Consider the following 16,194-nt stretch of genomic DNA (forward strand, 5'->3'; position numbering starts at 1 on the left):
AGCTGTCAAGTTTGAACACCCCTGGGAGTATTTTTTCTAAAGGGTTAGGTGTGCAAGGGTCTTGTAACTTGACAGCTTTAAGAATTGCGTGCTTCAAATGCCAGAGTTTCTGAGCCAACATTTTGGTTGCTAAGCAAGAGCGTTGTTAAGTGAATTTCACCAAATTTTACAAGTTGGCCACGCCCACCCAGCCACATGGCTGCCAAGCCACTCCTGTCCAGTCACATGGCCAGTAAGCTACTCCCACCCAGTCACATGGCCAGCCAGCCACTCCTACAAAGCAGGCCACACCTACAGAAGAGGTTCTAAAAAAATTTGAAACCCACCACTGCACCTGTGGCACGCATGCCATAGGTTCGCCATCAAGGCCTTAGACCACTGCGAGAGGTTGTGTAAAGGCTGGGGAAGCAGTGGAAGATTTTAATGGATGAGTCAGTTGAAACTTTATCTCATCATTGGGAACTCAGCCCAGGTGAGGAAAAGTGTATGTGTGTGTGGGGGTGGGTGGGAAGCATCTTCAGAGAGACTGATAACAAACGAGGGCGGAAAATTCCTAAAGTTCTGTATTTACGCCAAACAATAAAGAGACTTTTCTGAACCATTTTTAATTTTTTGGTCTTGCCCAGCTATGGGAGACTTGACAGCTACAGAGTCGTGCTTCCAGCTTCTATTCATCTGGAAATTTGAAAAGAATCATGAATTGCATTCCTAGGACATTCCTTCCATTCCTTCTTGAAGAACAATCGGTTGTCTATGAAAGACACCCCACCAAATTCCACATGGGAACAATATGAACTTGGGGAGGGAACGGAGGCACCGTTTTCTTGGGAAGACGTTACCGGCAATGTGCGAAAAGTTGGCATTGCATAGAATGCCCAGGAAATCTGTAGCATGCTTGTGCCCAGCTCCATTTGTGCGAGCCGCGTGCACACACACTTGCTGCTCACTTAAATGGAGTGCATACGTGTTGCCTGTTTTGACAGCCCAGGTACAAACCCCTCAAAGCCAGGGCTGGGCTTCAAAAATTTCAGCAACGGCTTCTCTGCCCGATTGCTGGGTGGGCGTGGCTATAGTGGGCGTGGCCTAGTTGACCTCCTGCACCATGGCAGGGGCGGGGGGGGAGGCATTTTCACCTCCCTCAGGCTCCAGAGGCCTTCTGGGAGGTCCATTTTTCCCCCTCCCTGAATTTCCACGTGGGCCCTGCACTTACCTCGCATCCAAAATGGGTCGCGTGGAGCTCCTGGGAGGGGAAGGGAGAGGTGGGGGTGGGATTTGGAGGTTCTCTGAACTGGTCATAATGTTAGGTACGGGTTCTCCCGAACCCGGGTGAACCTGTAGCAGCCCACCCCTGCTCACAGATCATTAGTGGGCTGCGGCCTACAGGTTGAGGACCCTGCCCTCGGCCGTCTATAAAATGCCTAATTTCACACATTGAGGGTAACAAACACACGGAGGTCCCAACTCCAATCCCAAATTATTTCTATAAAAGTGTGGAAAACACTCTTCTTTAAGATCTTGGAGAAATTCTGCCCGTTAGAGGAGACCGAGCTGAAACAGACTTATAAATACACCAGGCAAACAACCATTTCATTTTGCAACCTGCGCGATACTATGCCAGCAGCAAGACAGGCCTTGCCCAGCTTTATAGGCCCTGACAAAGAGTTCCTTTTGTTTGTTTTGAACAAAACAGGCACAATTCCGCCTGTCCTTCTAGAATTCTAATGTTTTTACTGAAGTCCCCCCCAAATAGCCACTTGTACTAGCACTGATGATGTTACCTAGTTTGGGTAATGAAAGGCCTGAAAGAAAACAAGCAAGCTCAAGAGAGGACCAAGGACCCCTCAAAGCCACTTCTCCATGCCACATGAGCAAGAGTCCATCGTCTCTTTTATCCACCACAATGTTTATGGATGGGGCACGTTCACCATCTTAGTGGAGTAGGACAAAGGACACTCCATCGGTCCCAAACGTCCTCGGCTTGTCCGTATCCTGAACAGCACGGCTGTCTCCAGGTGTCTCCTTCGCTAGGTGGGCCGGTTTACAAGGGGCCATTCGGCTGCTCTTTATCAGGCTGTACCAGATCTTGATAGAAGAGAGAACGAAGGAATCGGGGGTAAGAATCTTTCTCCATCAGCCCGAAGATCCTCTTCTGGGCTTGGTCAAAGCAAGACCGGGTGGGGAGCAAAATGTTCCGATTGGTGACATCTCTGGTCTGGGAATCAAGATTCACCTGCAATTAAATGCACACCATTATCCACACAATACAAAGTGGCGGCAACTGTGATTTGTTTAAACACGAATAAAAGGTATTTGCAGGAGCAGGGGGGAAAACAATCCCCTCAGGGGCTGGAAACTTAAGATGTTCTGAGTTCAAAACTTAGAAACGTACAGATAGAGATTTTTAATCAATCAATGCTGATCTAGAACAAGGGTTGACTCCCTCCCTTTAATTGCATCTGGCTGAAGAAATTCAATTTGATTAATTCTATTCTATTCTACTCTACTCATTTTATTTTATTTTATTTTATTATTAATTCTATTCTATTCTACTCTACTCATTTTATTTTATTTTATTATTAATTCTATTCTACTCTACTATTTATTTTATTTTTTATTATTTTATTTCGAATAGAATAGAATGGAATAGCAGAGTCGGAAGGGACCTTGGAGGTCTTCTAGTCCAACCCCCTCACCGCTTCAGATAAATGGATATCCAACATCTTCTTAAAGACTTATATTAAAGATTTATTTTATTATTTTATTTTTATTATTTTATTATTTCCCACAATTCTAAACCTTAAAAATGTACAACATTTTTGTTGGAAACCACTGTTTACTTCCAGTTTCTGCCAAAAAAAAAAAAAAGCGCCCCAGTGTGAAAAATGGGTTCGCTTAATGACCACAACATTCGCTTAACGACTGTGGTGTTTGCTTCAGGATTGCCAAGTTCCCTTAATGACCACGGTAAAAAAGGTTGTAAAATGAGGGGCGATCGTGTGGTGTGACCTCACATATCAACTGTCTTGACTTAGGACCAAAATGGAAGTCATAAGCCCGAGAAAAGCAGTTAGATGTCCTGCAACTTTCAGCGACGTACAGGCCTAAGTTTAGCTGAGCTGTAGGAGGAGCAGGGGCAATGACAGGGCCTTATCCTGGCCTCGACAACCCTGTCTGAGTATTAACATCATTCTCTGACTTCCTCTTTGCTAATCTCTTGAAAACAACAGTAGAGGCCGGGGACTCTTAGTATGATTCAGAAAAACAACTGGGGAAATGCATTCACCTCCTCCATCATCCCTGTCAGCCTTTCAAATAATGCGCCCATAGAAAATAGAACTCTGAGGCAGGCAGGTTCTGCAAAGAACAGATTATTGGAAACATCACATTGGCACAACTGGTGAAAGCTGACTCTGAACTTTCCTGAGGGTTTCACCTGATTAAGAGTAAAAGTTTCCCCTTTCCCCCAAGTCACGGGTCACGCTGTCCAATCTGAGTGCTGGCTGGTTGCTTGGTTACTTGCTCCTCCTCTGGCCAGCCACCTGTGAGAATGTCCTTGGTTCCCACAGGAAAACTTTATTGTTCAGGCTACAAAACCCCAGCTAACTATTTCCCCTCTCCCACTGTTGTCTGGCAACCCTGAAGCCTCCAAGCTGGCTTCAGCCAGGTTCACATCAGGGTTGACAATACCACCGTGAAGCACATAATAGTTCTGAATCTTTCATTTCCCTTCCTATCTAGATTTCCAAAGGACACACACAGATCTTGATAAAGCACTACAAAAAAGCAAGGTCAATAAGATCGGCCACCAGCATGCATATATGAGATTTGTTCTGTGTGGCTTTGTACAGACACACCTGTTTGTCTGGCTTAGTACCAAAAAAAAAAAACCTTGGTAAGAAAGGAATAAGAAAAAAGATCTGTTCAAACAATGAAATACAAAGATTTGAGATGCCTATATATGCGGCAATACTTATGCAGGCATGCAGAAAAGAGCAACAAAGGTTATTAGTGGAGGCTAAAATATATGAAGAACAGTTGTAGAAACTGGGTGTGTCTAGTCTAGTGATAAGAAGGAGTAGGGGTGACATGATAGCAGTCTTCCAATATCTAAAGGGCTGCCTCAGAGAAGACCGACAACCTATTTTCCAAGGCACCAGAAACAAGACAAGAAGCAATGTATGGAAACTAACTAAGGAGAGAAGCAATCTAGAACTCAGGTTCTAGGTTTGCCTTCAGAAGTTATGTGTGCTCCATCACTGAAGGCTTTTAAGAAGAGACTGGACGGCCCCTTCTCTGGAATGGGATAGGGACTCCTGCTTGAGCAGAGGGTTGGACTAGAAGACCTCCAAGGTCCCTTCCAACTCTGTTGTTCTGTTACAAACTCTGTTGCAACATAAATGCAAAATATGGAATAATAGTTTTCTCTAACAAATACTAATTCATCCCATTTCGCAAACGAGTCTACAAATTCAAAGGAAACTTTAAGATTCCCCTACTTCTTTTGGAGCTTGGATGGTGATATATTGGTCAAAAATCTTTTTTGCTCTCTCCTGGAGCTTGTCACACCCTCGGAGTTTACGATAATCTTCACAGGCCATCCAGAAGTCCAGGTTCTCTTCACTGAATTCTGATTTCAAGAAAGCATGGAAGGCAGCTCGACCATCTATAATGCGGAGACGAACAGACCAAGACAATCCATTAAAATCTTCCCCTCCTTTCTCCCCCTCCATAAAATATTTAGAAATTCTATTAATTCCACTTGGAATAAATTCTGCATTTCATCGCATGGATTTCCCCCTCCTACTTCAGGTTAGCAAGTGATAGTGGATGTTTTATGATAAGAGAAGATGTTAGTAATGGGTGGAAACTAATCAAGGAGAGAAGCAACTTAGAACTGAGGAGAAATTTCCTGACAGTTAGAATCAGTGGAACAGCTTGCCTCCAGAAATCATGAATGCTCCAACACTGGAAGTTTTTAAGAAGAGATTGGATAACCATTTGTCTGAAATGGTATAGGGCAGCAATGGCAAACCTTTTTTGGCTCATGTGCCATAAGTGGGGGGAGCACAGGGGGAGTCGTGTGTGGATGTGCCGGACCCATAATGCAATGTGTGACACCCCCCCCCAGTGTGCATGCGTGCACTACAGGCGTAACCCCCCATTTTTTGCATGCTTTTTTCGCCCTCTCCAGGCTCCAGAGGCTTTATAGGAGCCTGGGGAGAGTGAAAACAGCCTCCCCCCCCCCCCAGAGGCTTCAGGGTCCTTCAGGAGGCTTCCCTCCGGAGCGCTCAAAACGACCCTCCAAGCAAACCGGAAGTCCGTTCCCAAACTTTCGGTTTGCCCATAGGGCTGATTTTTTGCGCTCCGGAGGCTTCAAGGAAGCCTTCTGAAGGACCCTGAAGCCTCCGGGGGGCCTCTGGGGGGACGGGGGAGGCTGTTTTTGCCCTCCCCAGGCTCCTATAAATTCTCTGGAGCCTGGGGAGGGCGAAAAATGGTTTTAAAAAAGGGTGAACACATCTGGCCAGCGCGCGCATGCGCGTTGGCCAGCTGACAGGGCAGCACCTTACGTGCCCTGACAAATGGCTCCACATGACACATGTGACACACGTGCAATAGGTTCACCATCCCGGTATAGGGTTTCCTGCCTAAGCAGGGGGTTGGACTAGAAGACCTCCAAGGTCCCTTCCAACTATTCTATTCTATTCTATTCTATTCTATTCTATTCTATTCTATTCTATTCTATTCTATTCTATTCTAGGTAGTCCTTAACTTACCAGTTTGTTTAGTGATGGCTCAAAGTTACAATGGAACTGAAAAAAAATGACTTATGACCGTTTTTCATACTTACAACTATTGCAACATTCCCATGGTCATGTGATTCAGATCATGGCAACCGACTCATATTTATGACGGTTGCAGTGTCCTGGGATCATGTCATCCCCTTCTGCGAACTTCTGACAACTAAAGTCAATGGGGAAGCCAAATTCACTTAACAACCGCCTTTCTGGCTTAACAACTACAGTGATTCACTTAACAACTGTGGCAAGAAAGGTCGTAAAATGGGACAAAACTCACTTAATAACTCTCTCACTTGCCAATAAAAAATTTGGCCGCAATTGTGGTTGTAAGTCGTGGACTACCTGAAGACTTTTTTTTTTTAAAAAAAATCCCTCTTGCCATGAAGATACAAAACTTTTATGAAGTGAGTGGAGACATTCCGGAAGCATCAAATTCACACAAAATCCCCCTCTGAATTTTGGGAAGCTTACTACAGTGCAGTCTAGTGATAGGCATAAGGTAAAGGTAAAGTTTCCCCTGGCACATATGTGCTAGTCATTCCTGACTCTAGGGGGCAGTGCTCATTTCCGTTTCAAAGCCGAGGAGCTAGCACTGTCCGAAGACATCTCCATGGTCATGTGGCCCGCATGACTAAACACCGAAAGCGCACCAAACGCTGTTACCTTCCCACCAAAGGTAATTTCTATTTTTTTAATTGCATTTTTACGTGCTTTCGAACTGCTCGGTTGGCAGAAGCTGGGACAAGTAACGGGAGCTCACTCCATTATGCGGTGCTAGGGATTCAAACTGCTGAACTGTCAATCTTTCTGATTGACAAGCTCATCATCTTAGCCACTGAGCCACCACATTCCTAGGGATAGGAATAGCAAGATTGCTATCTAAATACCTGATTCCCTATAGCTGTTGAAAATTATGCATTAGTCTCTGGTTAATGAGTGCTTAAAAATCTGATCTGCAGATGCTGCCCTTGAATAGCTATTTAACACAGAATGATATTTAATAATGAGCATCTTTATATAGATTTTTATGCTCTATTTTTCCCAGTAACGGTTATTATTCTTTGGTTTGAGAATACTTGTGCAGTTGGGGGCTTTATACTGTATTATAACACTAAAAGAAAAGAAAAGGAAAATAAGAACATGTGTATGAGGATAGCTATTAGCTATAACAGCTTTTGTTAACCTCACTCCCGGTAGTCCTTGACTTATGACCATAATTGAGCCCGACGTTTCTGTTGCTTATCGGGACAGTTGTTAAGTGAGTTTTGCCCCATTGTATGGCTTTCCTTGCCACGGTTGTTAAGTGAATGGATGGAACTATTAAGTTAATAACATGGTTGTTAAGTGAATCTGGCTTCACTTGTTGACGTTGCAGAAGGTCGCAAAAGGAGATCACGTGACCGGGGGGGGGGGACACTGCAACTGTCATAAATATGAGTCAGTTGCCAAGGAAGAGCCAAGGTGGCGCAGTGGTTAAATGCAGCACTGCAGGCTACTGCTAGATCAGCAGGTCAGCGGTTCAAATCTCACCGGCTCAGGGTTGACTCAGCCTTCCATCCTTCCGAGGTGGGTAAAATGAGGACCCAGATTGTTGGGGGCAATATGCTGACTCTCTGTAAACCGCTTAGAGAGGCCTGAAAGGCCTATGAAGCGGTATATAAGTCTACTGCTATTGCTATTGCTAAGTGTCCGATGGTTGTAAAAAGGCAGGGGAAAAAGGTCATGAGATGCTTTTTTTTAGTGTTGTTGTAACTTTGAACAGTCACTGAATGAACTGTTGTAAGTCAAGGACAATGTTTAGTTATGTTTGGCTACAATGATCTCCAACTATAGCCCAAATCACTGTGGGATGGGAATGATGGGAGGTATAGTTCAATCCAGAGAAGGAAGATTTTCTTCTAGCTCTGCTATGCATGAATGCCAACGAGGGAGCATTCTCAGCGATTCCTAGATCGTAGCCAAAACATGTCCCCTTCAAGGAAGTCATAACAGTGTATTATAGGATCCGGAGCCCTAAATGAATAGAATAGAGTAACAGAGTTGGAAGGGACCTTGGAGGTCTTCTAATCCAACCTCCTACTTAGGCAGGAAACCATGTATAAGTGATCTTTTTCTCCTTTTTCGCCCACACCCATAACTCCATGCTTCCTGCCCCACTGTGCATGTGTGCACAGTGGTGTTCCCCCACCGCTGTGTATGCGCGTGACACCCCCTGCGCTCCCCCACGCATGCGTGCAACAACCCCCCCATGTGTCCTGTTTTGGGCCTAGCAGGCCTCCCTGAAGCCTCTTGGGATGAAAAACAGGGCGTAGGGGGTGTACCACACGACCTGCGCTCCTTCCCACCCCCCGCACATGTACATGCGACCGCCCCCCCACGCATGCACACACATCTCCAGAATGCACAGCAGAGACTCCAAAATCAGCTGGCCGGCAGGAGGCATGCACGCCTGTGCTGTGGAGCTGAGCTGGGCAACTGCTTGCGTGACGGCAGAGAGGACTCCATGTGCCACCTGTGGCACGCTGCCATCATGGCCCTATACCATTTCAGACAAATGGCTATGCAATCTCTTCTTAAAAACTTCCAGAGTTGGAGTATTCACAACTGCTGGAGGCAAGTTGTTCTGCTGGTTAATTGTTCTCACTGTCAGGAAACAATTAAATGATTCTATTCCCGACTTCCAGGCCCATCATGCAGATCCCTGAGGATTAAAGCTCACATCACATCCGGACCTGAAAACAAATACTGTATTTTTCGGAGTATAAGACACACCATAGTATAAGATGCACCAAGACTTTGGTAAATTAAAGGTAAATTAAAAAAATATTTTTGCACTCTGCAAATCTCCCAAAAACGGGCACTTTTTTGTCAAAAAAGGGGGCATGCATAGCCTTTAGGAGGCTTGTAGAGTGCACCCGGGAGCTGGGGGGGGGGCAAAAACAAGCAAAAAACAGTCCATTCTTCTCTCATTTTTGCCCTCCCCAGCCCCCACGAGCACTCTGGAAGCCTCCTAAAGGCTATGCATGGCCATTTTTGCAAAGGGGACGGGGTTTCTGGAGGCCAAAAATGCTGTATTCAATGTATAAGATGCACCCAGATTTTCACCCTCTTTTGTTTGAGGGGAAAAAGTGCGTCTTATACTCCGAAAAACATGGTAATTCATAAAGCGACATATCAATTGGCCATCAGTCCTGTTCCTAGGAATACGGAAGTCTCTGAACCTTGATCTAAAGAGGATGCCAGGTGGATAATATCCTGCCAAATAAGCCAGTTTATCAGAATTCAGCCACTCCAATCACCGCTCTGCTCTGCTGTATGCTGGACTGTTCCTTCTACTAATTTGGACTTCTCTCTGTGTCCCACAGGATTTCTGAGAAAGCTGGATTCTGAGGAAAACAGGATTAAACTCATTTGGCAAGGCCCGGACAATTGCTACGAACATGCCTGCTATTTACATTTTTGCCTACGCTCTCTACCAGTTGGAATTCTGGGAATCAGCCTTAATGATTATTATTATTAGGAAGCGGGCTGTGCTGGTGTCAAGAATCCATCTGAAATAAACAAAGCTTCTCGGGACGCCTAACCCTCTCATTTTCAAACACCAGCCTGTGAAAAAGACAGCGGGAAATCTATAAAAAGCCTGCGGGTCAAACAATCCCTTTCAAAGGTCCTCTTGTGTAAACTTACATGGGTGTAGTAGCAGTTTTTCCAACGATTCTGCCCATTGATGGGCTTCCTCGGGAGTTGGCCTGAAAAGAGAATAAACATGAGTGACTGGAAAACAGATGTGACCAGATGAGAGATCTCTGCGCAAAGAATGCTAGCAAGAGTTATCCTACTGCAGGCAGACCTCGAGTTCATTTAGTGACTGTTCAAAATCGTCGCTGGGAAAAGTCACTTCTGACCATTTTTCACACTTATGGCCGTGATAGCGCCCCAGTGGTCACATGATCAAAATTCATGCTTCATGCTAGCAAGTTCTTTCAGCAACTTTCTGGAAATGATCTAGGGCCATGATGGGAAACCTATGGCACGGGTGCCAGAGGTGGCATGCAGAGCCCTCTCTGTGTGCCATCGCCAGCTGTTTTTCTGGTTCCTGGGACACACATGCGCACCGCCCAGCTGGTCTTTGGGTTTCCGGTCCTCCGGTGTGCACACATGCAGACATTCCAGTTTGGTCTCTCAGTGCCAAAAAGGTTTGCCATCACTGATATAGGGTCTCCTGCTTGAGTAGGGGTTGGACTAGGAGACCTCCAAGGTCCCTTCCAACTATTCTGTTCTGTTCTATTGTTCTGTTCTGTTCTGTTCTACCCTACCCCACCCTACCCTACTTCCCTTCCATTCTATTCTTTTACTCCTCCTTTTTCCTATCGTTGGTCAGCTGGAAGATAAGCAGAGTTTTTGATTTAACTTTCTGTGGCTGAAAGACTTTATGCTTCGGTCACAGTAACTTAAGCATCCACTCCATAGGTCTTCTTAGGGCCCTATCGGGTTCTTCTGCAGCCAAACATTCAGGTTATTTTGGACATCAAGAGGGGCGATCCATGGATCAGGTGCAACCCGTACGTTCTCTTTTCTGGTAGATTTTGTGATCTCCAAATCATGACCCAGAAAACCTATTGCAAACTTTGAGAAGCAGTTGAACAATTTTTGGTCATTCTCCCCAAACAGGAAAATCAGGTAGAATGCCATTACTGTCCCCTCTAATAATGCCATGAATTTTCTGCCCTGTCTCTAGCCCTATACGGCCCTTAGCAATAAAGAGAATTTTTTTGCGGGCCTCTGGATACAATAGTATTCAAATATCTCAGGGGTTGCCACAAAGAAGAGGGGGTCAAGCTATTCTTCAAAGCACCTGAGGGTAGAACAAGAAAACAATGGGTGGAAACCAATCAAGGAGAGAAGCAATTTAGAACTAAGGAAAATTTCCTGACAAGTAGAACAAAATCAATCAGTGGAACAACTTGCCTCCAGAAGTTGTGAATTCTCCAACACTGGAGGTTTTTAAGAAGATGTCGTCTGAAGTGGTATAGGGCATCCTGCCTAAGCAGAGGGTTGGACTAGAAGACCTCCAAGGTCCCTTCCAACTCTGCTATCATTATTATTATTATTAGTTGATAACCCGGCGTTGCCCAGTTATTTATTTATAGGGGAGAAATGTCCGGAGCAAATATAATTTCTAATGTTGGATTTTCCCTCTTAGCAGAGGGAGCCCCCTTGTGGAGTACTGTAAAGCCGTTACCATGGAAAGTCCACTGTGCTGTACAGTAGAAACCATTTTACAGCAGTACAGTAAAAGCCATTTTAAGGCACAATAGTCTGTATCTTAACAGAACACACAACCTGAGGGTGTTGGGGTGTCTTACCGCCCCACAGTATTTTTTTCCAGAGAGTACATCATCTGTGTACCAAGTTTGGTTGAAATTGCTCAGGGTGTTCCAGAGTTATACTGGAACACACACACACACACACACACACACTTTTATATATTTAGATTATCAGGTTGCTGGTTCCTTTTGCCTTTGCTATAAGTGCTGGCTGAATGAGAATCTGTTTTCTTCTTTGCAGCCCTCGGACTCACTGTGGATCTGGTGCTGCGAGGCTTCCATCTGGCTCACCTGTGGCCGTGAATGATGGGGAGTTTTAGTCCCACAATCTGGATGCTTGTGAAGTGGAGAAGGCTGACATATCTCAGACTCTCCTCTAAAATGAGATGCATCCAGGAGACCATCTGCAGCCTCTAAAAGCTTCTTTCAACATGCTGGACATTCAAACCAGGTAATAGAATTACAGTAAATGTAGGCCCATTAGAATCATAATGTTGCCAGCTCATAAGCTATCTAGCTTTCTCTCTCCATCTATCTGTTTATCATCGCAAGGGCCTTCAACTTGCTGCCCTGAGGCTCTATGAGCTCTTGGCGACCTTTCAACAACAGCACTCCGCAAGGAATCTAGCTCTGGACAAAAAGCAATTTTCTCCCAGCCTCTCCGGGTCCTGGATATAAATAAATAAAGGGAAATAGATGGAGGCACAGCCTCTTTCGTGAGATGTCTCCTCTAAAAATCAGATTCCTCAGATTAAAAAAAAAACACATGAACATTTGGTTTGGTCTCCTATCAATAGACAGCAGTATATTTCCAAAATACATTTAACTAAGCTAGTTAGAATAGAATAGAATAACAGAGTTGGAAGGGACCTTGGAGGTCTTCCAGTCCAACCCCCTGTTTAGGCAGGAAACCCTACATCACTTCAGACAAAATGGTTATCCAACCTTTTCTTGAAAACTTCCAGTGTTGGAGCATTGTTGTAATTGTTCCACTGATTAATGGTTCTAACTGTCAGGAAATTTCTCCTAAGTTCTAGATCAATAATGGTCTATGTATGGCATGGCTATGTGTGCTTACCGCCATAATTTAATGCCCTCCCATGCCATGCCCCCTGCGCATGCGCGTGTGACCTCCACTCCACCACGCATCTGCGCACTGCTTTCTTGGAGCCCGGGGAGGGCGAAAATGGCCTCCCCCACGCCCCCTAAGGTCAGAAATGGGTCCGTTTTCACCCTCCCCAGGCTCAAGAGGCTTTCTAGGAGCATGGGGAGGGTGAAAACGGCCTCTCCAACCCTCCCGGAGGTTCACTTTCAGAAACGTGAAAAGTTTCCAACATAGTTATCTTTATACAGTGTTTCCCAAAAAATAAGACAGGGTCTTATTTTCTTTTCACCCCCCAAAATAAGCGTCTGACCTTACTTTCGGGGAGGTCTTATTATTTTTGAGGTTCAGGAGGCAGCGAGTGTGGTCACCTCATGGCTGCTGCTATGTTGCAATATTTTGGGGTAGGGATTATTTTCGGGGGAGGGCTTATTTTAGTGCATGCGCTCAAAAGCCCAATTGGGCTTGTTATCTGGGGAGGTCTTATTTTCAGGGAAATGGTATGTTTATTGCAGCTTGTTCCCAACCACGATCCCTTGGTTCCCATTCCCAGTTGGGAAATCTGGTTTAAAGTGAGGTTACCTTAGAGACTGGAGGTCCTGATTTCCTGAGCTCCACAACCTTAGGAAATTCTTTTTGTTCTTCTTTCTAAGAAACAAAAATGAAATATGGGAAATCAGGGATATAGTCAATGCATTAATTAATTCAGGCACCAAAGCTAAATGATAGGGGGAAGTCAAGGGAGATGGGTATGAATGCATGACCAGCTTGGAAAAAGGGCCTTCAAGGTTGGCTTTAGCCGATGTCCCCATCTATCCCCAGCCCCAAACCCCATTGAAAGAGACCCAAAGGAGCTTTTCAAAAGGCAACTGGACTTCCTTGCAGTACACAGAGGTTTTGTATTTCAAACAGTGGTTTATATACAAGACTTATATATATACATACATGTATTAGGCAAATACCAGGCAAGCAAGCAATCTTTCACTCTACACAGGGAATCACAATGGAGATAGAACACGAGGAGAGAGAGAGACACAAAGAGAGAGATACATGAGGAGGGAGAGACGCCCTCGCATGGCCTCCCTTATATATACAGCTTCTTAAAGTGGCAGTAACCCTACTGATTCATCTTCGTGTTGTTAAGAGCCTTACAGCAGCTGGTCAGCTATTAAATCGTCATTACCCTGACATCAGGGATGGGAAATCTTGGCCCCTTTATGACTTGTGAACTTCAACTCCCAGAATTCTTGAGCCAGTCATGCTCTGGGAGTTGAAGTCCACAATGGTTGAAGTCCACAGGTCATAAAGGGACCATAGTTTCCAACCTCTGGCCTAGAGGATTCAGAATTTCCATCCTTGTGGCTGTCAGCTGTTCAGTCAGATCATCAGCCATTCAGTCATAACCGACCCTCCATAGCCATTAAAAAAGAGTTACACGTTTGCGTATCAATCCTCAGTTGTTCCTCAGGGGCCTGTGACATATAACAAGGATTAGCCACAGAAGATTAGATGATGAGAATGGCATTTCCTATCTGTAAGGTTTTATTATGCTAGCAGATATTGGCTTAGTAATTTAACTACTTCCTCTTTCTTAGAAGCCACAAAGATGATAACCTGAATGACATTTATTTGTCTGAGTGTTTGATTTATGTAACATTTATCTAAGGGCAAGTACAGGGCTTCTATGTATCAAAAGTGCTTTGGTTTTGTTTTCGTAAAGCAACTTAAGATATGTAGAGTTTACACGTCAATATCCAGGAATCACAGGTCAGATTGGAAAAGCCCAAACACACACATCTAATATGGCTCCACATTGTTGTGATTGTTCTTTTAACGCATTGGCAGCAGTGAAAGGTTAATGGGGAAAAAAATCCACACACAGAGCTGTAGATGCATTGTCTGCAGGTTTATACAGGTACAGGTAGGTTCCTCTTGCACATATGTGCTAGTCATTTCTGACTATAGGGGGCATTGCTGATCTCTGTTTCAAAGCCGAAGAGCTAGCACTGTCCAAAGATGTCTCCATGGTCATGTGGCCGGCATGACTAAATGCCTAACGCGCATGGAATGCTGTTACCTTCCCACCAAAGGTGGTTCCTATTTTTCTACTTGCATTTTTACGTGCTTTCGAACTGCTAGGTTGGCAGAAGCTGGGACATGTAACGGGAGCTCACTCCATTATGTGGAACTAGGGATTCGAACCACCGAACTGCCGATCTTTCTGATCGACAAGCTCAGTGTCTTAGCCACTGAGCCACCATGTCCCTATACACAAGTATATGCATGCATAATTTCCTATTTTTAAAAAAGCAGAATGGGAGGAATGAGGCTTTTCTTAGCAATGGGGAATGGTGATCCTACGGTGGAGTAAGCCATCCTTCTGTCGCAATCTCAAATAAAGTACTGTGTGGTGAAATGACTCCTCTGAGATATCTTCTATATCAGGAGGATTAACATTAGATATCCCAGGGCTGTTAGGAGATGGAGAGATAAACACTCATTTATCAAGCTGAAGGAAAATCTGCACTGGGGCCATTCACGGCAGTAAGAAATGAGATATATTTACATTATCTTTCCGCCCTTCCCTCCCAGAAAAAAAAATATTCCAACTACTTTATCTAGATCAACCTTTCCTCAACTGCTGAATTCCAGGTTGTTTGAACAATAATTTCCTTCAACCACATTAATGGGCATTTCTGGCATAATTTGGTTGGAGTAGAGAAGGTGGTTTTGCTTTTCACCCAGGCTTACAATCAGGCTATAGCTTGGCCAGAACTGATGATTTTTGTTTTACAGATACAGAATTTGCAACTTGGAGGCTCAGAGTATCTACAGATATTCACCAGGCTAGGAACTGGGACACTGGAAGTTCTAGATCTACCTTAGGCCCAAAGCCAATTGGGTGACCTTGGGCCATTCCCTCTCTCTTAGCCCTAGGGAAAACTAATGTTGAAATTTTGCCAAGAAAATTGCAGGGATTTTTCAAGAGAGTAGTGAAAAGTGAAAAAAACTTGCATGTGGAGTGCATATGGAGCGGGAGGGAGAGAGGCAGAGGTGGTATTCAGATAGTTCAGACCAGTTCGCCCGAACCAGTAGTAGAGGCTCTATGCCGTCCTATTTAGGCATGTTTCCAAGTCATGCGCATGCATTCAAGCTGTGGGCATGCATTCAAGCGCAGGCATGAAAGGCTGAGTGCACATGTGCTCCCATTCATGAACCGGTAAGGAAAGTAAATGAATACCACCCTGGGAGGGAAAGAGAGAAAGAGAGAAAGAGAGAAAGAGAGAAAGAGAGAAAGAGAGAAAGAGAGAAAGAGAGAAAGAGAGAAAGAGAGAAAGAGAGAAAGAGAGAAAGAGAGAAAGAGAGAGAGAAAGAGAGAAAGAGAGGAAGGAAGGAAGGAAGGAAGGGAGGAAGGGAGGGAGGGAGGGAGGGAGGGAGGGAACATGCCCAGGAAAAAGACATAGTTTTAAAGGCTATTTTGAGATGTATAGCTTGAAATCCAGCAATTAATGCTCCAGTGACACTCACCGGGGATGTTTTTGCTTCTGCTGTGTGTTGTGATGGCTGCCATCGCAGTCTGACCCGATGTCCGATTCCACACTGGAGGCTAGTGACTGAAACACACACAAAAAAAACCAAGATTTGAGCCTAAAGAGTATCTCACAGCCAACTCTCAAACTATGGGATCAAGGCTGCAGATATCCGGATGACCAATAGGTGGGAACAGAGATTGTGTTTCCATGTCTTGCTGCTGCCCTCTAGTGGCTATTCAGATACCTACAGTCCAGAGCGGTTAGTCTAAAATGCCGACCGCAGAGCTCCAAGGCACCTGCTGAAGTCGGTGTCTGATTTATCAAGACCCAAGCCAAGGTCATTTGTAAGTTGACACCATCTTTAGGCTTTTCCAAGTCTTTAGAGGAAGATGGCTCTTTGCAATAAATCAGGGAAAGCAAATACTTTCACCCCC

General features: G+C 44.8%; 1 protein-coding gene across 2 annotated transcripts in view; it reads right to left on the reverse strand.

Moving 5' to 3' along the window:
- Positions 1-586: 586 nt before the first annotated feature.
- LOC106548301 (regulator of G protein signaling 3) overlaps positions 587-16,194 on the reverse strand; it is a 47,933-nt gene continuing 32,325 nt past the window's right edge. For both annotated transcript variants that reach the window (XM_087708476.1, XM_087708477.1), the window contains exons 3-7: positions 15,756-15,841; positions 12,810-12,875; positions 9,486-9,547; positions 4,497-4,663; positions 587-2,230 (exon numbers count right to left, since the gene is read on the reverse strand). In XM_087708476.1, the coding sequence (XP_087564602.1) occupies positions 2,039-2,230; positions 4,497-4,663; positions 9,486-9,547; positions 12,810-12,875; positions 15,756-15,841 (573 nt within the window). In that variant the 3' untranslated portion in view covers positions 587-2,038. The remainder of the gene's footprint in view (positions 2,231-4,496; positions 4,664-9,485; positions 9,548-12,809; positions 12,876-15,755; positions 15,842-16,194) is intronic.

This window comes from Thamnophis sirtalis, unplaced genomic scaffold (assembly GCF_051295495.1).
Source record: "Thamnophis sirtalis isolate CommonGarterSnake01/CBP01778 unplaced genomic scaffold, rThaSir2_p1.2 scaffold_3, whole genome shotgun sequence".
NCBI classification, from domain to species: domain Eukaryota; kingdom Metazoa; phylum Chordata; class Lepidosauria; order Squamata; family Natricidae; genus Thamnophis; species Thamnophis sirtalis.